General features: G+C 38.8%; 1 protein-coding gene across 1 annotated transcript in view; it reads right to left on the reverse strand.

Moving 5' to 3' along the window:
* PCSK4 (proprotein convertase subtilisin/kexin type 4) overlaps window positions 1-25,912 on the reverse strand; it is a 277,432-nt gene that overhangs the window by 14,898 nt on the left and 236,622 nt on the right. Inside the window, exons 13-16 of the mRNA XM_053700025.1 lie at window positions 25,668-25,847; window positions 25,471-25,595; window positions 6,829-6,948; window positions 6,290-6,761 (exon numbers count right to left, since the gene is read on the reverse strand). Of these exons, the coding sequence (XP_053556000.1) occupies window positions 6,290-6,761; window positions 6,829-6,948; window positions 25,471-25,595; window positions 25,668-25,847 (897 nt within the window). The remainder of the gene's footprint in view (window positions 1-6,289; window positions 6,762-6,828; window positions 6,949-25,470; window positions 25,596-25,667; window positions 25,848-25,912) is intronic.

The raw sequence follows: 25,912 nt of genomic DNA on the forward strand, positions 1-25,912 counted from the left end.
AACAGAATGAAGTACTTGACAAGAGCTTAGAAGTTTTGATTTTCTGGCCTCTGTCAGAAAAATCCTCATTTCTAAGGAGTCTATTATTGTTCCCAAGAAGGGAACTCTTGTTGACGGAGATAGAGAACTTTTTTCTACGTTCACTTTCCACCCGTGAGATCTGAGAAAGGCCAGGACAATGTCCGTATGAGCCTTTGCTTGTGGTAGGGACGACGCTTGAATCAGTATGTCATCCAAGTAAGGTACTACTGCAATGCCCCTTGGTCGTAGCACCGCTAGAAGGGACCCTAGTACCTTTGTGAAAATTCTTGGAGCAGTGGCTAATCCGAATGGAAGTGCCACAAACTGGTAATGCTTGTCCAGAAAGGCGAACCTTAGGAACCGATGATGTTCCTTGTGGATAGGAATATGTAGATACGCATCCTTTAAATCCACCGTGGTCATGAATTGACCTTCCTGGATGGAAGGAAGAATTGTCCGAATGGTTTCCATTTTGAACGATGGAACCTTGAGAAACTTGTTTAGGATCTTGAGATCTAAGATTGGTCTGAATGTTCCCTCTTTTTTGGGAACTATGAACAGATTGGAGTAGAAACCCATCCCTTGTTCTCCTAATGGAACAGGATGAATCACTCCCATTTTTAACAGGTCTTCTACACAATGTAAGAATGCCTGTCTTTTTATGTGGTCTGAAGACAATTGAGACCTGTGGAACCTCCCCCTTGGGGGTAGCTCCTTGAATTCCAGAAGATAACCTTGGGAGACTATTTCTAGCGCCCAAGGATCCAGAACATCTCTTGCCCAAGCCTGAGCGAAGAGAGAAAGTCTGCCCCCCACCAGATCCGGTCCCGGATCGGGGGCCAACATCTCATGCTGTCTTGGTAGCAGTGGCAGGTTTCTTGGCCTGCTTACCTTTGTTCCAGCCTTGCATTGGCCTCCAGGCTGGCTTGGTTTGAGAAGTATTACCCTCTTGCTTAGAGGATGTAGCACTTGGGGCTGTTCCGTTTCTGCGAAAGGGACGAAAATTTGGTTTATTTTTAGCCTTGAAAGACCTATCCTGAGGAAGGGCATGGCCCTTACCCCCAGTGATATCAGAAATAATCTCTTTCAAGTCAGGGCCAAACAGCGTTTTCCCCTTGAAAGGTATGTTAAGCAATTTGTTCTTGGAAGACGCATCCGCTGACCAAGATTTTAGCCAAAGCGCTCTGCGCGCCACAATAGCAAACCCTGAATTTTTCGCCGCTAATCTAGCCAATTGCAAAGTGGCGTCTAAAGTAAAAGAGTTAGCCAATTTGAGAGCATGAATTCTGTCCATAATCTCCTCATAAGAAGAATCTTTATTGAGCGACTTTTCTAGTTCATCGAACCAGAAACACGCTGCTGTAGTGACAGGAACCATGCATGAAATTGGTTGTAGAAGGTAACCTTGCTGAACAAACATCTTTTTAAGCAAACCCTCTAATTTTTTATCCATAGGATCTTTGAAAGCACAACTATCTTCTATAGGGATAGTAGTGCGTTTGTTTAGAGTAGAAACCGCCCCCTCGACCTTGGGGACTGTCTGCCATAAGTCCTTTCTGGGGTCGACCATAGGAAACAATTTCTTAAATATAGGGGGAGGGACAAAAGGTATGCCGGGCCTTTCCCATTCTTTGTTTACAATGTCCGCCACCCGCTTGGGTATAGGAAAAGCTTCGGGGGGCCCCGGGACCTCTAGGAACTTGTCCATCTTACATAATTTCTCTGGAATGACCAAATTCTCACAATCATCCAGAGTAGATAACACCTCCTTAAGCAGAGCGCGGAGATGTTCCAATTTAAATTTGAATGTAATCACATCAGGTTCAGCTTGTTGAGAAATTTTCCCTGAATCTGAAATTTCTCCCTCAGACAAAACCTCCCTGGCCCCCTCAGACTGGTGTAGGGGCACTTCAGAACCAATATCATCAGCGTCCTCATGCTCTTCAGTATTTTCTAAAACAGAGCAGTCGCGCTTTCGCTGATAAGTGGGCATTTTGGCTAAAATGTTTTTGATAGAATTATCCATTACAGCCGTTAATTGTTGCATAGTAAGGAGTATTGGCGCACTAGATGTACTAGGGGCCTCCTGTGTGGGCAAGACTGGCGTAGACGAAGGAGGGGATGACCATGCTTACTCCCCTCACTTGAGGAATCATCTTGGGCATCATTTTCTCTAAATTTTGTGTCACATAAATCACATCTATTTAAATGAGAAGGAACCTTGGCTTCCCCACATACAGAACATAGTCTATCTGATAGTTCAGACATGTTAAACAGGCATAAACTTGATAACAAAGTACAAAAAACGTTTTAAAATAAAACCGTTACTGTCACTTTAAATTTTAAACTGAACACACTTTATTACTGAAAATGTGAAAAAGTATGAAGGAATTGTTCAAAATTCACCAAAATTTCACCACAGTGTCTTAAAGCCTTAAAAGTATTGCACACCAAATTTGAAAGCTTTAACTCTTAAAATAACGGAACCGGAGCCGTTTTTATATTTAACCCCTATACAGTCCCTGGTATCTGCTTTGCTGAGACCCAACCAAGCCCAAAGGGGAATACGATACCAAATGACGCCTTCAGTAAGCTTTTTCTATGTATCTGAGCTCCTCACACATGCATCTGCATGTCTTGCTTCCCAAAAACAACTGCGCAATAGAGGCGCGAAAATGAGGCTCTGCCTATGATTAGAGAAGGCCCCCAGTGAAAAAGGTGTCCAATACAGTGCCTGCCGGTTATTTAACATAATTCCCAAGAATAAAATAACTCCTCAAAACTATGAAGTATTAAAAATGCTTATATATCAATCGTTTTAGCCCAGAAAAATGTCTACCAGTCTTTAAAGCCCTTGTGAAGCCCTTTATTCTTATTTAATAAAAATGGCTTACCGGATCCCATAGGGAAAATGACAGCTTCCAGCATTACCAAGTCTTGTTAGAAATGTGTCATACCTCAAGCAGCAAAAGTCTGCTCACTGTTTCCCCCAACTGAAGTTAATTCCTCTCAACAGTCCTGTGTGGAAACAGCCATCGATTTTAGTAACGGTTGCTAAAATCATTTTCCTCTTACAAACAGAAATCTTCATCTCTTTTCTGTTTCAGAGTAAATAGTACATACCAGCACTATTTTAAAATAACAAACTCTTGATTGAAGAATAAAAACTACATTTAAACACCAAAAAACTCTAAGCCATCTCCGTGGAGATGTTGCCTGTACAACGACAAAGAGAATGACTGGGGAAGGCGGAGCCTAGGAGGGATCATGTGACCAGCTTTGCTGGGCTCTTTGCCATTTCCTGTTGGGGAAGAGAATATCCCACAAGTAAGGATGACGCCGTAGACCGGACACACCTATGTTGGAGAAAGACATTGTAATAACACTGTATTTGTGTATGGCAGATCTTAGAGAGCCAAAATTGTGTTTTGTTCCAAAATTGGTTTATCTTGGGACATCCCTAGAAGAGGAATGTTATGCCTGCGTTTGGTGCAGAGCATTTAGCCCACTCATTTATCACTCCCTGAATTCATTTTGCTTTTAGTTTAGGATTGATAAAGCCAAAATGGAAGAATTTGACATGCATTTCCTGTAGTCCGCTGACAAAGTAGACCTGTGTGGTTTTTTTTCTCAATGTCTATAATAAAATGTTTAAATGAGCTAGCGCTGTGATTTGTTTTTAAACAGTTTTGAACTTCACACCGTATTCAAATAAGTACTTTCCTTTTGTGTGAAATGTATTGCACTATAGTTTATGCTTTTTCTTGAGGTACTCAGGAGTGTCACATACATCTATCTAGGCCGCTGCTGCCAAAGGAAACTGACAACATTGGAGAGACCAGGGCTGGCAGCAACCCGAAAGGGAATTTTGATTCATTGGTTATTGTAATTCCTATTGATTGTATCTATATTAGTATGCCTTGCCTGTCCTACCTGCTTGTCATCATGCTTTTCTGCAATTCCATGATTTGGACCAGTGCATTGAACATGTCTAGTTGTTCTGAGGACAGTGTAGGCATTTGTATTTGGGCCCAAAAGGTGTCTGTCACTAGATTTTTTTTTTTTTTCTGGTATATGTTTTGTAGAAATTCATTCAAAATGCCTGCATTATTGATGTATGAGGTATTGTTTGAGGATTTAGCCTCTACTAAATATTTGTGAGTAATCTCCAAGTCTTATTACCAAAGCGGTAAAAACAGCCTCTCCTGTTGGCTTGGAAAGAAGAGTCTTGTGTACACAGAAGATTGTCCCTATCTTATTTATTTTAAAGGGAAAGTCTACAATAGAATTTTTATTGTTTTAAAAGATAGATAATGCCTTTATTACCCAGTTTTTGCATAACCAACACAGTTATCTTACTATACTTTTTACCTCTGTGATTACCTTGTATCTAAGCATCTTCTGACAGTCCCCTGATCACATGACTGTGATTATTATCTATTGACTTGCATTTAGTATTGTGTTGTGCTAACTCTTAAATAACTTCTCGGGCTTTAACACATTATCTATAGGCCCACATGAACTAGCAATCTCCTGTTGTGAAAAGCAAATAAAAAAAAAAACGTGATTAAGAGGCTGTCTATAGTGGCTCAGAAACAGGCAGAAATTTATAGGTTTAAATGTTATAAAGTATATTAATATAACAATGTTGGTTGTGCAAAGCTGGGGAATGGGTAGTAAAGTCATTATCCATCTTTTTAAACAATAACAATTTTTGTGTAGACTGTCCCTTTAACTATTGGTATCATCTTTTCTCTGGAGGGAAATATAGAAAGTTAAAGCAAATGAGAATTCTGCCTCATAGTAAAATCATACCTTTAGTCCTGAACATATGAATACTGAAAGACTTTTATACAGGGATATGGTTATCTTCCTCCTTTACATGCAAGATTTGAGGCTAAATTGTGGAAGAACATGTGTTTCTACAAGAAAGGTGCTGAACTCTTTTTTTTTTTTTTGCCATAGAGAATTTTATCTTTCCTCTCATGCACTTGTGATGGGTTAAAGTTTACCACCTCTTTTTTTTTTTTTTTTATAATTTTGATATTTATTAAAGTGTAACTAGAAACAAATGGGCTTCAGAGAAAACCAGACACCTCTACAAAAAATATTTTGGATTGCCCGAGAATGTTATTTTTGAGCACAACCCCTCTAACTGGAAGTGAGAGAAAAAAAAAATCTATAATCACAATCCGTATAACTACCAGGATTGTGGTTGCTTCTGTGGAACAACTGAACAATAAAGGCACTGAACAGTCACATACATTTATGTTATATAGACCAACAGAATGCTATCCATTTCCCATTATTATATATTAGCATACAAATTGTATGGCATATCACTGGGACCACTTGCCTTCATCCATAATAATAACTGCATCTGTAAAAGGTGGTCAAGCCTATAATCCTGCAACATCTGCTCTGCTATGGCTCTAAACATGAAATAAACAGGAAGTAGCACCTTGTGATTTATGAAGACAGTTCTTACCTATTTTTATATATATGTTAAAGGGACAGTCAACTTGAAAAATGTTATTGTTTAAAAATATAGATAATCCCTTTATTACTCTCTTTGCATAACCAACAATGTTATATGAATAAAAGGTTTTACCTCTGATTACCTTGTATCTAAGCCTTTACAGACTGCCCCCTCATCTCTGTTCTTTTGACAGACTTGCATTTTAGCCACTCAGTGCTGACTCAAAAATAACTTCACAGGAGTGAGCACAATGTTATCTACATAACACACATGAACTAGCAGTGTCTAACTGTGAAAAACTTTCAAAATGCACTGACATAAAAGGTGGCCTTCAACGGCTTAGAAAATAGTTTGCGCCTACCTAGGTTTAGCTTTTAACAAATAATAAAAAAGAAAACAAAGCAAGTTTGTAAAGTAAGCTGGAACGTTGTTTAAAATTGCATGCCCTGTCTGAATCATAGAAGTTTAATTTTGACTTGACTCTTTAATCATACACCATGCACAAACCCGAACACCAGAGTGAATACAGAGGTATTTTATTATACACAATAAATCACAGTCCAGTAAGTAGCTGTTTTCACTCAGCTTGGGAGAAACTGGCCATTAAAAATACAGATTGTTCTTTTCTGTGACATACTCCATGAAAAGTCATGACAGGTCCAGTGATGGGAATCAGTGATAACTGAACAAGTAGTATGAGCAAATTTGCCTTCTCAGGGCTCTTCCTTTAAATAATTACTTTCACCTCCTTTCTGATATTTAAGGAATGCATGAGACTTATGTACTTGCTTAGCACCCTCATCTGCACTCCCCTGGGGCATGTTATGCATCTCAGCATTGGAAGACTGAACCTGCAGAGGGCACAGGCTGCTGTACATGTTCCTTCTATTTAGTAACCAGGAGAGGGCACAGACAATACAAAAGATGGCAAAAGGAGCACCTATTACTGCAGCTGCCACAGCAGCAACTCTGTAAACAAGGCTGGGGGAAGCATTAGTGAGTTCTGTTCCTGGGTATTGAGGCTCTAAACAGGATCGTTCCTTCTCATCATAAGTAGAAAATGGGGGACAGGTGGTACAGTTATTAGCAGAGGGCCCCCAGCATGTGTAACAGGATGGATGGCACAAGGCACAGACATGAACAAAATGAGTACTGTTGGTCTCTCCTTCTACTGCTGCAACCTTCCGCTTGGCCTTGAAGTATTTGGGAGGGCAGTAGGAAAGGCAGAGGTGTCCAACGGCATGAAATGGAGTCTCGCACTCTAGGAATAAAGGGACATAAGAATAAAATAAAGTAACATTGTTTAAGAAGAAAAGTATATCACATACCTTGGCACATCCCATTGATGTCTCGGCTCATACACTGACTAATCACTGAGTTTTGGACTTTCCTGGCCATCATGTTTTCCTCTGTTCCATACAGCATAAGTATAAAACTGAGCAAGAAACCTGTCATAACAAAAAACAAACCATACAGAAAACAGATAAAAAAATAAAAATAAAATAATGTTGATAGTATTCTCGTAACTGACCAATTATGTCAACAAGAACAGTTAAATGGGTGTCTGTACAGGGCTCGATCTTTTTAACCCCTTAAGCAATATGGATGTAGCTACTATGTTGCAGGGTACTTTGCTCAGTGTACCCTGTTGATGTAGTAGCTACATCCTACCTTATGCTGCAATCCCAGTGCTCAACTCTGACAGCTAAAACTGCAGGTGTGGAAGGGAGGTTGGGAGAGGGGTGGGCGGCCCAGGGGTGAAGGGAGTGAAGAGACAGGGAGGGATAGGATGCTAAACTACAGAAAAGGGGTAAGGGAGGGGGCACCTTCAGTGACAATAATTTGCTGGGGAGGGGGGAGAGTGAGGGGGGACAGCTACACTACACAGAACAAAACCCCAATAGTAAATATTAAAAAAATACAAACAACAACAACCTACAAATAAGGTACTGACAGACAGCTGCCAGTACCTAAGATGGTAGCATCTAGTTAGGGGGGACGGTTAGAGAGATGTTTGTAAGGGATCAGGGAGGTGGGAAGGTAGTGGAGAGACCCCTACACTGCAGAAAAAAAGAAAAGAAGAAAAATCCTAAAACTTAATACTGGCAGACTGTCAGTATCTAAGATGGAAGTGACCAGTGGGGGTAAAGGTAGGGAAGAGAGCTGGGACGGGAAGTGTCAGGTAGGAGGGTATTTTCTACACTATAGCTAAAAACAGAATTTATAATTAAAAAATGTCTTTATTTCGGGATGAGGAGAGTCCATAGTTGTCCATAAAATGTGGGACATATTTCCTGCCACTAGAAGGAGGTCAAGAACCCTCACAAGAGCTTTAATCTCTGCTACCTCTTCTCCCCACTCAGTTTACGTATATCCGAGCAGAGGAGAGAGATAGAAAAGTTAGGAAAGACAGAAAGCAGGGTTAAGAGGTGCAAATAAAAATGATTATCTATCTAGTAAAAGCGCGGGCAGGTCCTATGGACTCTCTTCATCCCAAAAAAGAAAGACATTTATCGGTAAGGATAAATTCTGTTTTATTTCGTAAGATGAGGAGAGCCCAAAGTTGTCCATAAGGTGTAGGATACAATACTCAAGCTGAGAGTCTATGTTAAGGATGGGTGGGACAAAATGATGGCATTTGCTATTTGCGGAACACTATGGCCTGAAGGACTTTCCTACCAAAAGAAGCATACATATCAAAAAGAAATTTAGAAAAGGTATGGAGAGAAGACAAAGTTGGCCCATTGCAAATTTGTTCCAAGGAGGCGACATTTTTAAAGGCCCAAGTATTAGATACAGATCTAGTAGAATGATCAGTTAGAGACCGTTTTCCCGCAACCAATTAAGCATTATGAATAGTCTGTTTTAACCATGATGCCAAGGCCACCGCTGTAGCTATTTTAAACTTTCTGGGACCTGAAAAGTAGATAAACAAGCTAGAAGACTGACTAAAGTCTTTAGTAGCGTGAAGAGAGACTTTGAAGTCTCTGATATCCAAACTGTAAAGTAGGCGTTCCTTAGGGTTAAAAGGATTTGGTCACAGAGAACAAAGATCCGGATGGTAAAAGGGTCCTTGAGACAGCAGATCTTTCCTTAGGGGTAGAGCCCATGGATGAGGAAATTACATCTGTAATTGGTCCGCATACCAAGTTCTGCAGGGCCACGCCGAAGCTATGAGAATTACAGAAGCCAATTCCTGTTTGTTCTTTTTCCAAGAGTCATTGCAAGAATCAAAACAGAGGAAATAGATAGGCCAGACGAATGTTCCAAGGGCAGACTAGAGCATCTATCATGTGAGCCCTTGGATCTCTTGACCTGGGCAATAAACCAGAAATTTGTGGTTCAATCTGGATGCCATGAGATCTATTTCTGGAAGATCCCACCTAAGCACTAATTGATCGAACACATCCTAAAGAAAAGACCATTCCCCTGGATGGACGGACTGATGACTTAGGTAATCTGCTTCCCAATTGTTCACTCCAAAAATTTGAAAGGCCAGTAGGGTGCAGTGGTTTTCCTCTGCCCAAGACAGAGGCCCCGATATTCAAACTATCGTCAGGAAACTATTTTGATGGCCTTGTCAGCATCGCAGCGCAACTGTCAAAATATTCAAAGAAAAGGGGCGTGTCCAAGCAATGCCGGCGAGCAGTGATGTCTTTCCCATAGAAGTCAATGGGAGCGCGACGTCACCACCCACAGGAGACCTATATTTACCATCAGAACTGGGGCAATACCTGGTCTTCTATGGTCGGTACATTGACAATCTCATTTTTGTCTGCAATGGGTCAACGGAATCAGCTGAGGACTTTGTGATGTACCTGAATGACAATACATATGGTTTATCTTTCACCAGTAATATTCAAGAAGAATCGGTTGAATACTTAGATCTAATTTTATCATGGGACTCTAATTATTCTATTGTCTCTAACACTTACTTTAAAACAGGTAGACAGCAACAATTTTCTGAATTACAGTAGTAATCATCTTACGAGTTGGAAAAGAAATATCCTGTATAGTCAGTTTCGCAGAATTAGAAGAAATTGCTCTACTCTAGATTCGTATGATCAACAGGCAGCAATACTTAAAGAAAGATTTGGAGATAAAGGATACCCACCACAAGGGCTTTAAATAGGGAACTCATTCTTAATCCCCTACACACTCATTCTCGCAATAAACAAAAAGACAAAAGAAAGACGAACCATGTCATTTATTACCAATTTCAATTCCAACCACAAACTAATAAAAAGGATTATCAATAAACATTGGTACCTTTTACAAAAGGATCCGATTCTCAGAAAAATTATAGAAGATAAACCTAAAATTACATTTAGACGGGCACCCACTTTAAAACAAAAGCTTGCACCTAGTAAAATAGTAATGAACAAAAGAACTATTTCAAGTAGATCCAAAGAGAAAAAAAAATAATACAAATGGTGCCTATAGGCACAATATCAAAAGATGTAATATGTGCAAGTTTATATCACATGGGGCACAAGAAGTAACTTCCTATGCTACAGGATGTCGATTCCCCATCAGAGGAAAGCTAGATTGCAGTTCCACTTTTGTAATATATGTACTTACCTGTAAATGTGGAATCCAATATTTAGGGCGTACCATTAGGAAGATCAGAAGAAGATGGGGTGAACACCATAGGAACATCACCAGAAATAGTAAAAAGCATAGTGTTTCTAGACACCATAACACATGCCAAACAGAAGCCCATTGCCAATTTCAGATAACCCCTCTGGAAAGTATTCCACCCCTTAAAGGGGTAAACAGATATACCAGACTCCGTCAAAGAGAGACGTTCTGAATCTTTAAATTTGGAAGTCTTTTTCCAGAGGGTTTAAATGAAAATATAGACATGGCGGCATTTCAGTAAAAACATAAATTTATTATCTTAAGCTTTTGAATGGTATTTGGGGGGACCTATTATGACTAGGAGGTTTAGGCATTTTAAGTATTTTGTATTCCCCCTTGGTCATCTGACTCATTGTCATCCCACTCACATTCACATAAAGGTGTAGTCTATCATGACATGTCACGATTACACATAGTATGTAATTAGTATCACTTACTATAGCTTGTTTATTTTACATTTTAATGGTTGTAATGTTCTTTAAGTATACATGAATTATATGTACACCTATTGGACACCTTTATTATATAGTCACACCCTCCACCTTTGTGTGGTTATTGTGATTGGTTAAGTCAGCGTTTTCCCCTGTTTTAGATTAAGTTAATATCTTAGCCGTCACTAGTTCGTCATGTCATGTACACACATATATATATGTCACAATTTGTACTTATTTTAGTTAACACTTCTTTATGACACTCTCTGATTATTTTAATATTTTAAACACTCCTCTTAGATATAATTAGCCACATATCATTAGTGTCTCCAGTTAATTTACCATAGTATAATTCATTAGTATGTTCTATAGAAGACATGTCTGTTTTAGGTGTATTACACATGTAGATCGTTAGCACATAGATTAGGATGTACGCACGTCATCCTCACCCCCTAACACTCCCCCTTATGACTCTTTTGGGATCACTTTTTAATAACATACAAAGTAGCCATCAAGGTATATCATTATATTATGTTCCCCTTTGTTTAGAGAGCACATCTCATCAATTTTAGTAATTCACGTTAGACTACATTAGTATAATAGTTATTGATTCTAGTCAACACTTTATCGCAATTTATCTTTGAATAGTTTCTAATGATGACATCATTGTTTTAGGGGTAGTACCCTTTGAGATCAATGGTTGTATTGGTCTAGGTCACGTACTATAGCCACACACCCCTACACTCCCCTTTATGACTATCATATTACAGAGCATCGATATACCACAGCACTTAGGTGGTATTACAACCTAATAATACATCAAGTCGCCATCAAGGTATATCTTTACATTATTCAAGGATTACACGCCATATATTATAAGGGTTAGATCCACTGGCAAGTAGTGATTTTTTTAGTGCAATTGATCTTAGTTTTGATCATACCTTTATTTTATCACAGCACACATTCACATTTTAGCTGTCAGTTTATAACATATATGCATACACATCACAGTGGAAAATTATTATATCATCAAAATAGTATTATAAAACAAATGAAAACATATAGGTTAATACCATCAGTTACCACGTTTAATATATAGTAGAATTGATCTATATACAGGAGTCCAAATATGTAATTTAAATAAGGGAACATTTGGAACGATATTGCCAGTAACACTAGGGTCATGATACTGATACAGATCATCAAGGAGGGGCACAATTCTGTATATCAACAAAAGATGTATCATATACCTGTATAAAGTTTTATGATTTGAGTGATTGATAGAGCTGGTAAGTTACCTTCAAGCCCTTTCATATTGTTTGAGTGTTGATAGAGAAAGCAATTTTGGGATTCATATATGAACTGTGTATACACTGCATGATCAAACATATTACTGTGATTCTGATTTATATCGGTTTGTTGTGATGTTTATGCTGATAACCATTTGTATACAATGGGATATGTGTGTATTATGCATCTTTGAACATGGTTGACAGATTTTTTTCAGGACAGGTGTGATACTTATTACCACACCTGTGAATGGTGGGAGGGGGAGGATCCAATTAAGGGAGTATGTAGGAGAGGTTTAAAAGCCAGTGTATCCATGTTATCAACAGATGCCTGATTAAACAGCTAGGATTAAGCGGAGAAACGCTTTGCAATCTGTTGCACTTACCATTTTATTATTTTGGGTAATGTACCATTGGTTTTTAATATTGTTTTTAATAAAAAGTATGCTTACTCCTTGTCACTGATAGCCTATGCAGTATTACACTAGGAGGCGCCTTCTTTTGTGATCTTAATTCACAGATACCTTGGATTTGCTGCCGTTTTTTTAAGGAGAAGAGCTGCCGTGACTACAATTATCCATCCACTGCTGTAACACAAGTCTATCAGTACAGAGGACTGTATCTGGGACTGTTATATAACACACAGGAATTTCAAGCAAAGACTCAGATAGGAATAATCATTGTGTATTACTGTGCACATTGCCTTTTTTGTATTATATATTTGGTGTGTTTCTATGAATCTATATATCTAACATAAGTCTATTAATTTAATGGGATGTTTTATATATACAAGTAATAATTTTGACTGGTTAAGCGCCCCCTAGAGTTGGACACTATTGTGTCATCAACAGTTCTGGTCACCATCAACATCGCCACTCTTTGGAATTTTGCTGCAGAGGGAGGGCTATTCAAAGTGTGCCTACATGGCACAGATAGTGAGCTCACTGAAACTAAAATTAGTTTCCATGTAGGCACACTTCAAATATTGCTGTGGGGACCTAAGTTTTCCAACACCTACACTAACTAGCTCAGGCAATGTAGTCTCAACAGCTGATAGCTATCGAAACAAACATAGCCGCTACCCTCCTCGCAACCTGGTTTTGCTTCTAACATATCGATCTTGTGTTAAGGTGTCCGAAGCAAAGTGCAGGCTACTCCCACTAGCACGCCTCGCTAACTCCCCTGACCGCTTACACAAATGTCACCCTGACCTACACCCCCCCGGAATGCCCTATCCCTCTGCACCTGTCTCTGTCCATACTCTATATCCCTGTCCCTACTCGCTATCCCTGCCCCTATTCATCAGTCCCTATCCTTCTGTCCCTCTGTCCCTGATCCCCGCTCAAACACTCAAACAGCTCTCTAACCCTCCCCCCTCTATTGCTGCCATCTTAGGTACTGGCTGCCAGTACCTATAAACCCCTTTTTTTCTATTCTTTTTTAAATTTTATTTTTTTCTGTAGTGTAGTGGGGTCCCACCATCGCCATTTATCCCCCCCCCCGTTTCTGTAGTGTAGCTGCCCCATCCCTCTCTGTTTTTTTTTTCTTTGTTACACATTGCTGTGTTATTATTATTATACACTTAGTTACTGCACAACAGATTGTGTCACAGTGTCCGTTACCCGCACCTCTATGTGTCTCTCGCTCTGTCATAAAATTTAGCACAACCGTAGTGGGGTGACATAGTGAGGTGGGCGTGACATATTTTGCGGCCGGACCTACATTCCATATCCCTCTGCCTCTCATGGAACCGGAGCTGCAATTCTCACCTGGCAAGAGCAGCCATCACCCGGCAGCTGTTTACGTTACGTGAACAGCATCCTCCCGCTTAGTAACCGGTATTCACACTTTTATCCCGACTCCGCATTCTTTTTCTCCGCACCTCAGTATCTCCGGCAGAAGGACACCTCACCATGAAGGCACTACATCTGGTTAATGTTTCCACCGAAAAAACATAATTTATGTAAGAACTTACCTGATAAATTCATTTCTTTCATATTGGCAAAAGTCCATGAGCTAGTGACGTATGGGATATACAATCCTACCAGGAGGGGCAAAGTTTCCCAAACCTCAAAATGCCTATAAATACACCCCTCACTACACCCACAAACCAGTTTAACGAATAGCCAAGTATTGGGGTGAAAAAATAAGGAGTAAAAAAGAATACAAAAAGAGGAACTGGAAAATTAATTGCCTCATGGATTCTTGCCAATATGAAAGAAATGGATTTATCAGGTAAGTTCTTACATAAATTAGGTTTTCTTTCATGTAATTGGCAAGAGTCCATGAGCAAGTGACGTATGGGATAGAAATATCCAAGATGTGGAAGACCACAGAAGAGTCACTAGAGAGGGAGGGATAAAATAACAGCTATTTTCGCTAAGAAAATTAAATCCAAACAAAATACGTTTTTCTTAAAAATTTCAAGAAAAAGACATAAGCAGAAGAATCAAACTTAGGACAGCTGCCTGAAGAACTTTTCTACCAAAGACTGCTTCTGAAGAAGCTAATACATCAAAATGGTAAAATTTAGTAAATTAGCAAATTAAGTATGCAAAGAAGACCAAGTTGCTACTTTGCAAATCAGATCAACTGAAGCTTCATTCTTAAAAGCCCAGGAAGTGAATGTGCTGTAATTCTCTGAGGCTGAAACTGTCCCGCCTCCAAATAAGCCTTGGTTAAAACTTTTGATTCACAAGATGCCAAAAAATGGCAGAGGCTTTCTGACCTTTCCTGGAACCAGAACACACAACAAATAGACTAGAAGTCTTACTATATCGAAGCTACTAAGGATTTCAGTATTTCAAAACTCTTACAACATCTAAAGAATGTAAAGATCTTTCAAGAGCATTCTTAGGATTAGGACACAAAGAAGGAACAACAATGTCTCTACTAATGTTGTTAGAATTCACAACCTTAGGAAGAAATTTAAACTAAGTCCGCAAAACAGCTTTATCCTGATGGAAAATCAGAAAAGGTGACTCGCAAGACAATTCAGAAACTCTTCTAGCTGAAGAGATAGCCAAAAGAAAACACTTTCCAAGAAAGTAGTTTAATATCCATAGAATGCATAGGCTCAAAAGGAGGAGTCTGCAAAGCCTTCAAAACCAAATTAAGACTCCAAGGAGGAGAGATTGATTTAATAACAGGCTTGATACGAACCAAAGCCTGAACAAAAAAGTGAATATCAGGAAGTTTAGCAAATAAGTTTATGAAATAAAACAGAAAGAGCAGAGATTTGTCACTTCAAAGTACTTGCAGACAAACCTTTATCCAAAACATCCTGAAGAAACTGTAAAATTCTAGGAATTCTAAAAGAATGCCAAGAGAATTTATGAGAAAAACACCATGAAATATAGGTTTTCCAAACCAGATAATAAATCTTCCTTGAAACAGACTTATGAGCCTGTAGCATAGTATTTATCACTGAGTCAGAGAAACCTCTATGACTAAGCACTAAGCGTTCAATTTCCATACCTTCAAATTTAACAATTTGAGACCCTGATGGAAAAATGGCCCTTGAAACAGAAGGTCTGGCCTTAAAGGAAGTGGCCAAGGTTGGCAACTGGACATCTGGACAAGATCTGCATACCAAAACCTGTGAGGTCATGCTATTGCTATCAGGAACACATGCAATTGTTCATTATGATCTTGGAGATCACCCTTGGAAGAAGAACTAGAGGCGGAAAAATGTAAGCAGGTTGGTAAAACCAAGGAACTGCTAACGCATCCACCATCTCCGCCTGAGGATCCCTGGATCTGGTTAGGTACCTGGGAAACTTCTTGTTTAGATGGGAAGCCATCAGATCTATTTCGGGAAGACCCCACATCTGTACAATCTGACAAAATACATCTGGATGGATAGACCACTCCCCTGGATGTAAATACTGACGAATGAGATAATCCACTTCCCAATTGTCTACACCTGTGATATGTATCGCAGAAATTAAGGAGTTCCGCCCAGGAAAGTATCTCACATTCTTCTTTCATCGCTAAAGGACTGCAAGTCCAACCCTGATGACTGACATGCCACAGTTGTGATATTGTCTGTCTGAAAACGAATGAATGATTCTCTCTTTAATAGAGGCCAAGCCTGAAGAGCCCTGAAAATAGCACAGAGTTCTAAAATATTGATTGGTAACCTCGCCTCTTGAGGATTCCAAACTCCTTGTGCTGTCTGAGACCCCCAGACAGCTCCCCAACCTGTGAGACTTGCATCTATTTAAATCACAGTCCAGGAAGGATGAACAAAAGAGGCCCCTTGAATAATCCGATGATGGTCCAACCACCAGGACAGAGAGAGTTGAATGTTGGGATTTAAGAATATCAATTGTGATATCCGAGTATAATCCCTGCTCCATTGATTCAGCATGTAAAGCTTCAGTGGTCTCATATGAAAACGGGCAAAGGGGATCGCGTCCGATGCTGAAGTCATGAGACCTAAAACTTCCATGCACATAGCCACTGAAGGGAATGATCGAGACTGAAGGTTTCAACAGACAGAAACCAATTTCATTCGTCTCTTGTCTGCTAAAGACAGAGTCATGGACACTAAATCTATCTGGGAACCTAAAAAGGTGACCCTTGTCTGAGGAATCAAGAAACTCTTTGGTAAATTGATCCTCCAACCATGTTTTTGAAGAAACAACACAAGCTGATTTGTTTGAGATTCTGCTGAATGAAAAGATTGAGCCAGTACCAAGATATTGTCCAAATAAGGAAACACCGCAATACCCTGCTTTCCGATTACAGATATAAGGGCACCGAGAACCTTCGAAAAGATTCTTGGAGCTGTTGCTAGGCCAAATGGAAGAGCAACAAATTGGTAATGCTTGTCTAGAAAAGAGAATCTCTGAAACAGATAGTGGTCTGGATGAATCGGAATGTGAAGATATGCATCCTGTAAGTCTATTGAGGACATGTAATGACCTTGCTGAACAAAAGGCAGAATAGTCCTTATAGTCATAATCTTGAAGTTTGGGACCCTTACAAAATATTCAAAAACTTCCAGAACTGGTCTAAAAGAATTTTCCTTCTCCAGGACAATGAATAGATTTGAATAAAAACCTAGACCCTCTACCAGAAGTGGAACTGGTACAATTACCCCTTAAAGCTCTAGATCTCTAGAACACACTTCAGAAAGGCCTGAGCTTTCACGGGATTTGTTGGAATGAGAGAGAGAAAAAAATCTTCTCACAGGAGGTCTTATTCTGAAACCTATTCGATACCCCTGAGACACAATATTCTGAATCCAATGATTCTGAACGGAACCTGCCCAAATGTCTTGAAATAATTTCAATCTGCCCCCCACCAGCAGAACTGGATTGAGGGCTGGCTTTGGTTTCTTATAAGGCTTGGATTTATTCCAACTCCAAGATGGCCACAAATTGGGGCCAGAGTCCCTAGGGGAAGTAGTGGTTTTCTGTTCTCTATTCTGACGAAAGGAACGAAACCGATTAAAAGCTTTAGATTTACCCTTAAACTTTTTATCTTGGGGCAAAAAACTCCCTTCCCCCCAGTAATACTGGAAATGATAGAATCCAACTGGGAACCAAACAAATTATTACCCTAGAATGAAAGAAATAGTAACCTAGATTTAGATACCATGTCAGCATTTGAGCCATAAAGCTCTTCTAGCTAAAATAGCCAAAGACAAAGATTCAACATCAATCTTGATGATATCAAAAATAGCATCACAGATAAAATGATTAGCATGTTGAATCAAACGAACAATGCTATGCAAATCAGAATATTTTTCCCCATGTGCTAAGCTATCCAACCAAAAAGTTGATGCAGCCGCAACATCAGCCATAGAAATGGCAGGTCTGAGAATATAGCCAGAATGTAAATAAGCTTTCCTTAGATAAGATTCAATATTCCTATCTAAAGGATCCTTAAAAGAGGTACTATCTTCCATAGGAATAGTAGTATGCTTAGCAAAAGTAGAAATAGCCCCATAAACCTTAGGGACTTTTCCCCAAACTCTAACTTAGCTACTGGCAAAGGATACAACTTTTTAAACCTTGAAGAAGGAACAAAAGTAGTAACAAGCTTAGACCATTCTTTAACAATCACATCAGAAATAGCATCAGGAACAGGAAAAACATCAGGAGTAATCACAGAAGGTTTATAGACAGAATTTAAACGTTTACTGGATTTATTATCAAGAGGTCCAGACTCCTCAATATCCAAAGTTATCAACACTTCTTTTAACAAATAATGAATATACTAAATCTTAAAAAGATAAGTTGATTTATCAGTGTCAATGTCTGAAGTAGGATCTTCCGAATCAGAGAGATTCTCATCAGAGTTGGATATATCAGTATGTTGCCAGTCATTACAAATTTCATCAGTATTATGAGAAGTTTTAAAAGACCTTTTAAGTTTATTTGAAGGCGGTATAGCAGCCATAGCCTTCTGAATCGCATCAGCAATAAAAATTTTAAAACAGGGATATCATGTACTTTAGATGTTGAAGGAACAACAGATATTGTACTAGCACTAATAGAAACCTTTTCTGCATGCACAAGCTTATCATGACAACTGTTACATACTACAGCTGGAGATATAATCTCCACTATCTTACAACAGATACACTTAGCTTTGGTAGAACTGTGTTCAGGCATCATGGTTCCTACAGTAGCTTCTGAGAAAGGATCAGATTGAGACATCTTGTAAAATGTAAAAGAAAAAATAACATTTAAACAGAAATATCTTATTTCTTAGTTTCTTAGTTTTGGGAATTGGAAAAAATGCAAATGCTAAAATTGACAAAAAAGCAAATAGCCCTCTGAGCATAAAGAAGGCAAGGAGCATATAGGAAGTGGGGAGATAAAAAATATTTTTTTTTTGTCCCCAAGTATGACGCAAAAGGAAGTTTAACATTTTTTTTGCGCCAACAAACATCCGGAAATGAGGCAACTCACATCATAACAAACACAATTTCACGCCAAACAGCGTGAACTAAGATGCAGGAAATTACAAACTTGCGTCAATACAGACGCACATTCGCGCAAAAAATTATTGCGCCAAGAATGACGCAATAAATAACAGCATTTTGCGCCCTCGCGAGCCTAATATGCCCACAAGTTTTAAAAAAAAAAACAAGTCAAATTGAAAAAAAAAGACTATACCCCAGGTAAGAAACTTCCTAAACATGATTCCCATAATGAAAATGCCAGACTGCGAAGGGAAATACACATAGACCTGACTCATGGCAAATATAAGTAAAATAGATATATTTAAAACTTTATATTAATACATAAAGCGCCAAACCATAGCTGAGAGTGTCTTAAATAATGATACATACTTACCGAAAGACACCCATCCACATATAGCAGATAGCCAAACCAGTACTGAGCAGAGGTAATGGTATATAAGAGTATATCGTCTATCTGAAAAGGGAGGTAGGAGATGAATCCCTACGACCGACAACAGAGAACCCTTGAAAAGATTTCCCGCGAGGGAAACCATAAAAAATCAATAGGCGATACTCTCTTCACATCCCTCTGACAAATACTGTACTCGGAGAAATTTGGCTTCAGAATGCTTAGAAGTGATTATCATAGAAGAAATCATAAAAATCAAGCACAAACTTACTTCACCACCTCCATAGCCAATCCTTGGCTAAAGTATCTAAATACACTAGAAATGATAATTAAAAATACATTTAATATAACATATAAATATAATAAGGTATCAATCCTCCAAATTGTCCTCAAAAATCCTCAAAAGTATGAGGAAGTGACCATTAAATAAAAATTAGTGTATCATAGTTCCAAGTGACAGATAATGTCCTAGTTAGTGTGATCTCCTTGTTCGATGTCCTCTAATAGATGTCCTGTGTGTCCAAATGAAATCCTGATGTGGGTAATCAAAAAGATGTGTCCAAAGTCCATAAAAAATAATAATAATAAAAATATATATAATTAAAATTATATATATGTACAAAATGTGAAAAAGATGTGAACATTTGTGTATATATATATATATATAATTTTAATTATATATATTTTTATTTTTATTATTTTTTATGGACTTTGGACACATCTTTTTTATTACCCACATCAGGATTTCATTTGGACACACAGAACATCTATTAGAGGACATCCAACAAGGAGATCACACTAACTAGGACATTATCTGTCACTTGGAACTATGATACACTAATTTTTATTTATTGGTCACTTCCTCATACTTTTGAGGATTTTTGAGGACAATTTGGTGGATTAACTAACTATTGTTTTTATTAGTTTTACTGTGTATAGGGTACCCTATTATATTTATATGTTATATTAAATGTATTTTTAATTATCATTTCTAGTTTATTTAGATACTTTAGCCAAGGATTGGTGCTCCCTCCTTCTACACAACTTATTCTCTGAGTTTTTAGGGATCTCACTTAGGGAGCTTGTATCTTTTAAATGTTGGTGCTGTGTGTGTATATATATATATATATATATATATATATATAAAATAGCATAGGGGTTTATAGTTAGCGACTTGCGGTGAGTATGTGGAGGCATAGGGGTTATTAGATACATGTGGTGGGTATATGGCGGCACAGGGGTTAATAGATACTTGTGGTGGGTATGTGGCAGTTTAGGGGTTAATAGGATAGTATTTGCGGTGGGTATGTGGTGGTTTAGATCTTTATTAGTTTAGTGTTAGTTTGCGATTGTGGGGTACTTCAGTTTAGGGGTATTAGGATTAGTGGTTAGGCAGATGGCATTTCTATTCAAGGGATCCTTTACTATACATCGCCAATATGGTCGGAGATGCTGGTTGTCATGTATAGTAAACGCCTCTCGGTGATGCCGCTATGTCGGAGCTTGGAATATTCAGATAGGCTCGCTCAACATAACGGTGGTTCCCTTAAAATATTTTGCCACCACGTGGCACTTTTGATCGTCAGGGCCAGAAGAATCGCACAAAGTTCTAGGATATTGATAGGTAACCTCGCCTCCAGAGGGGCCCATACTCCCTGCACCCTTCCAGACTCCCAAACAGTGCCCCAACCCATCAGACTTCCGTCCGTAGTGACAACAGTCCAAATAGGCCAAAGAAAAGAAGCTACAAAAGGTTTAAATAGGGACTTTCCCTCCACCATGACAGAGATTGTTTGAGTGAGCTCTATGTGCTGTTCCAGATGGAAACAATTCTTTGACCACTGTTGAAGCATGGAAAATTGGAGTGGACAAAGATGAAAGCAAGCAAAAGGTATGGCATTTGAAGCTGTTACCATAAAACCTGCATGGTAATTTATTTCAATAAAAACATTTAAAACTTAAAAAACAAACAAAAAAAAAGCCCCGCTACTTAGATATATTTTGCTTCAGATGGAGAATGAGCCATCTGCAGGAAAATACAGGTAGTCAGAAGTTTGGTTCTGTGAAGTTCTGTGAAAAATAAGAACCGAGTCTATTATCACACCCAGAAAAAACACCCTTGTGGCTGATCATGAACTTTTGGGGACATTGATTTCCCATCCATGTTCCTGAAGGAAATATACTATTCTGTTAGTTTGAGCAGTAGCCCAAGAAAGAGACTGAGCTTGGGCCAAGATATCATCCAAATAAGGAGAAATAGATTTCCTGAGCTCTGTTCACTGCTAAGAGAGCCTAAAACCTTTGTGATGCAAGGGGCAGTGACAAGTGTAAATGCTTGTTAAGAAAAGCAAACCTTAGAAACTGGAAATGATCCTTGTGAATTTAAAAATGCATCCTTTAAATCTTTAATTGTCATAAATTGACCCTCCTGAATAAGAGGCAAGATGATACAGATCATTTTCATTTTGAAAGAGAGTACCCGAACAAATTTGTTCAGAACAGGACGATAAGTGCTTTCCTTCTTTGGGACAATGAAGAGATGGGAGTAGATACTCTGACCCTGGTTAGATATTAAAACAGGTTGGATCACTCCCATATCATCTAAGTCTTAAACACATCAAACAAATGTGCCCACCTTTACAGGATCCTATGGAACATGAGTCCGATGAAACTGTTCCCATGGAGATCTTATGCTCATGCAGATTTCTGATTTGAGTTGGGCTTTTTGGTCCGTTTCTTTTTAGACCAAGAAGATCCTGGTTTCCAGGAAGGTTTGGAGGATTTAGACTTCTGGTTGGCAGGGACTTTTGATCTCATGGGGAACAAGAGGAACAAAAACAATTTGTTTGTTTATACTTCCCCTTCGATTTCTTGTCCTGGGGAAGAAAAGCCCCCTTTTCCCTCAGAGACAGTTTTGATAATAGAATAGAATTCTAATCCAAAAAGGGACTGATAATAGCCTATTATTAGAAACCACATCAGCTGACCAAGATTTAAAAGCCATAAAGCTCTGCTTAAGAAAATGGCAATGAACATATTTTTAACGTCAATTTTGATGATGTCAAAGACTGCATCACAAATTAAATCATTAGCCATTTTAAGGACTTTAATGCAGTTGGTAATATCCTCAGAAGATTGATCAGAAATCATCTAAGAAAGAGAATCACACCAGAAGGATGCCATTAAAGCCACACAAGTGATTGCAACTGCAGGTCTAAGCTGAAGAGCCAGTTGGGAGAATAATTTCCTAAGCAAGGACTTTTGCGATCCATTGGATCCCTAAACAAAGAACTATCCTCCATAAGAATTGTAGTGAGTCTAACTAAGACGGAAATAGCTCCATCAACCTTAGAAACCACTTCCCAGGCTGTTAAATTCTTATGTGAAAGTGGATACTTTTTTTTTTTAACCTGTTTAAAGGTGCAAAATTAAAGTCTGGTGCTTCAAAAGCCTTATGCACGTTAGGCAGAGCTTTAAAAACGTGATTCAACTTATTTACAGGTTTGGAATCCTCTGGATTCGGTTCTGATAGTTGCAAGGTATTCAAAACTTCCTGAAGTAGTAAGCGGGTATGGTCCCCTTTAAATCTAACGTGGAATTGGGCTCTGGCATAGGATCAAGGTCCTCAGAGAAGACTTCACCCTTAGAACGAGACTCAGCCAAGTCAGAGTTTTGTAAGGTTGGTGGTAACTGAGCATAGGGGATAGGACCCTGTGTATTACAGGTAGTGTGAGGTAAATCTCCTGATTTTCGCATACACTTACTTTGTCTGGGAAAAGCCGCTAAAATCTATCAGACTGGATTTAAACTCTGGAGAAGAGTCAGTGGAATCCCCCTTGGCCACAAAAACAGACATGGGCACTAATTATCTGACAGGTGTCATACTGACAGGATTACAGTTTGCGAATTAGTGATGTGGGACACAATTGGCACATAACTGGTTATTTTGGTCCAATGTAATAGTTTTGCATAATAAACAGGAAAAAATAACTGCAGAAAGTTTTTGGGCTGTAATATGTTCCCTTCTAATGGGTCAGTCAAATTAACTGGGGGTATAGATATGACTGCAAAATAATAAGCAAAACTGCATGTGATTGGAAATAAAGATATATTCCAAAACTTTATATTATCAGTGTATTTGCACAATATAAAAATTAATTTAAAAAAACACAGCAGATACATAAAAAAACAGAAAACAGCAAAAAAAATTCCCCTCAGTATATTCCCACGTAAATTACCCACCCCCTCAGCAGTTCCTATGAGGGTACTCACCCACCTCCTGGACATATAAAGGGTTAAAACTGGACCCAGATAGCTTGTAAGAATGGGAGACCCAGAGAAAATTTTCAGTCAGATCAAGTAAGGGAGAGAAAAGATGCCAAAGGCCTGTGAGAAATACACTAAAACACACCATACACACATTATATTGAATAAGCCCGCCCCTTTGATCTCACTCGTGTCCTCAACCCTAACCTCATCCATCATGAGCTCAATCACTAACTGCATAGGTTGCTAAGGGGAATTAAGGCATTAAAAAAAGAGCAATTTTAACACATAGGTAAAGTGCTATGTGTAAAGGCTGAGAACCCCCAGCTATGTAGTACCGATACAAGGAGAGTACTAGGGATAGTTCCTGGGCTGTGTTTAGTGTCTGAGTCACTTATCTGCAGCACCTCTCCACTGTATCTTACCGGCTTGCTGAGGGCCTTTCTCCCTCACATAATGCTGATCCTGTAGCGAGCCCATCCAGTGCAAGTAAATATACTGCAGAAGATACTTGTGTATATACCAGCAACCCCGCGACGGCTGAAAGATTTACCCACGATTTGCCATAATTAAGGTATTCCATTACCCCCGCTTCACTCTGAATCTTGGAGAAGATACTTGTGGATATACCAGCAACCCCGCGACGGCTGAAATATTTACAGACGATTTGCCATAATTAAGGTATTCCATTACCCCCGCTTCACTCGGAATCTTGGAGAAATTTTCCTTAAGTCTTCCCTGAGTGAAGATGGAAGAGGGGTACTGGGTCTCAAGTCAGGTTTTGAGCTCCCAATAAATAACTAGATAGAAAATAATACAATCTTGCTTGCAGGGCACTTCTCTCAACCTCACAAACTGAGTGGGAAGAAGAAGAGGTGGGAGAGATTAAAGCTCTTGTGAAGGTTCTTGAACTCCTCAAAGTGGCAGGAAATATATCCCACATTATGAACACCTATAGACTGTCCTCATCTTACGAAAGAAATTAACCTTACAAACTACCTATTAACCCCTTCACTGCCAGGAATTTCAGAAGTGTGGTGCGCAGCTGAAATTAGCGGCTTTCTAATTACCAAAAAACAATGACAAAGCCATGCATGTCTGCTATTTCTGAACAAAGTGGATCCCAGAAAAGCTTTTACACCCAACTGTGTTATGACTGCACAAGCGGTAGGTTAATAATTTCAGTGAGAAACCCAAAGTTTGTGAAAAAGTTAATGATTTTTTTTTATGATCAGATTTGGAGGCGAAATAGTGACATGAAATATATACCAAAATGGGCCTAGATCAAAACCTTGGGTTGTCTACGAATATATATATATATAGAGAAAGAGAGAGAGAAAGAGAGAAAGAAAAAGAGAGAGAGAAAGAAAAAGAGAAAGAAAGAAAGAAAAAGAGAGAGAAAGAAAGAAAGAAAAAGAGAGAGAGAGAGAAAGAAAGAAAGAAAAAGAGAGAGAGAAAGAAAGAAAGAAAAAGAGAAAGAGAGAAAGAAAGAGAGAGAGAAAGAAAAAGAGAAAGAAAGAGAAAGAAAGAGAAAGAAAGAAAAAGAGAAAAAGAAAGAGAAAGAAAGAGAAAAAGAGAAAGAGAGATAGCTTTGATAGGTAAATTAATAAAAACAAAACAAAAAAACCCTATTTTCTTTTCTATTTAAATGGAGTGATCGCAAAAATGCTAAAAATGATCCTGTCTTTTGGGCAAGTTTTTCTCTGAAATTCCCGGTCTTTAAATGACCAGTAAATACAGGACAACAAGACAATGCAACAGCACTTAGTCTGAACTCCAAATGAGTAGTAGATTTTTTTTCTGACAAATTTCAAAGTTATGTAGATTTCCATTCCTCCTGTACCATGTGACAGCCATAAGCCAATCACAAATGCATATACGTATATATTCTGTGAATTCTTGCACATGCTCAGTAGCAGCTGGAACTGATTAATGTGTATAGAGCTGTGGCCTCTTCAAAAAGTAAAGCTCCCCTATTATTGTGAAGGCTATGTATACTGCTCTTAAATGCTCACCATTGTTTTTAAAGTTTCCTTTGTTTGTCAGTTCAAGGGTCCAGGTGCCTTGTGGATTCTCATCCCAGCTGTGTGTGCTCATAAAGGTCCAGTTTTTGTAACCCATCCTGCTTGTATCATATGGTCTGGAAAGAAAAGTCAGATGTTAGGATCTCTTAGAACTATGCCGATTTATATGTTCTTGCTTTGTTCCTAACCTCAATGCCACAAGCACAGAGCGAGTTCCCATTGGACTGGTGAGTGCAATCTCCAAGTCACCTCTACGACTGTAATCGATAGACAGTTGGACCTCAATGTGCTCTAGAGAGAGGATATGCTGGGAGGAGGATGCACAAGCAGTAACATTTTGACGTACTAGGAGGCGGGAGAACAATTTCCTGAAAGGAGCACATTATAAACTGAACAGAGAAGAAAGCTTTAAAGACGTGAGAAAGGAATAGCA

The sequence above is a fragment of the Bombina bombina genome, chromosome 2 (genome assembly GCF_027579735.1).
Source record: "Bombina bombina isolate aBomBom1 chromosome 2, aBomBom1.pri, whole genome shotgun sequence".
In the NCBI taxonomy this organism is placed as follows: domain Eukaryota; kingdom Metazoa; phylum Chordata; class Amphibia; order Anura; family Bombinatoridae; genus Bombina; species Bombina bombina.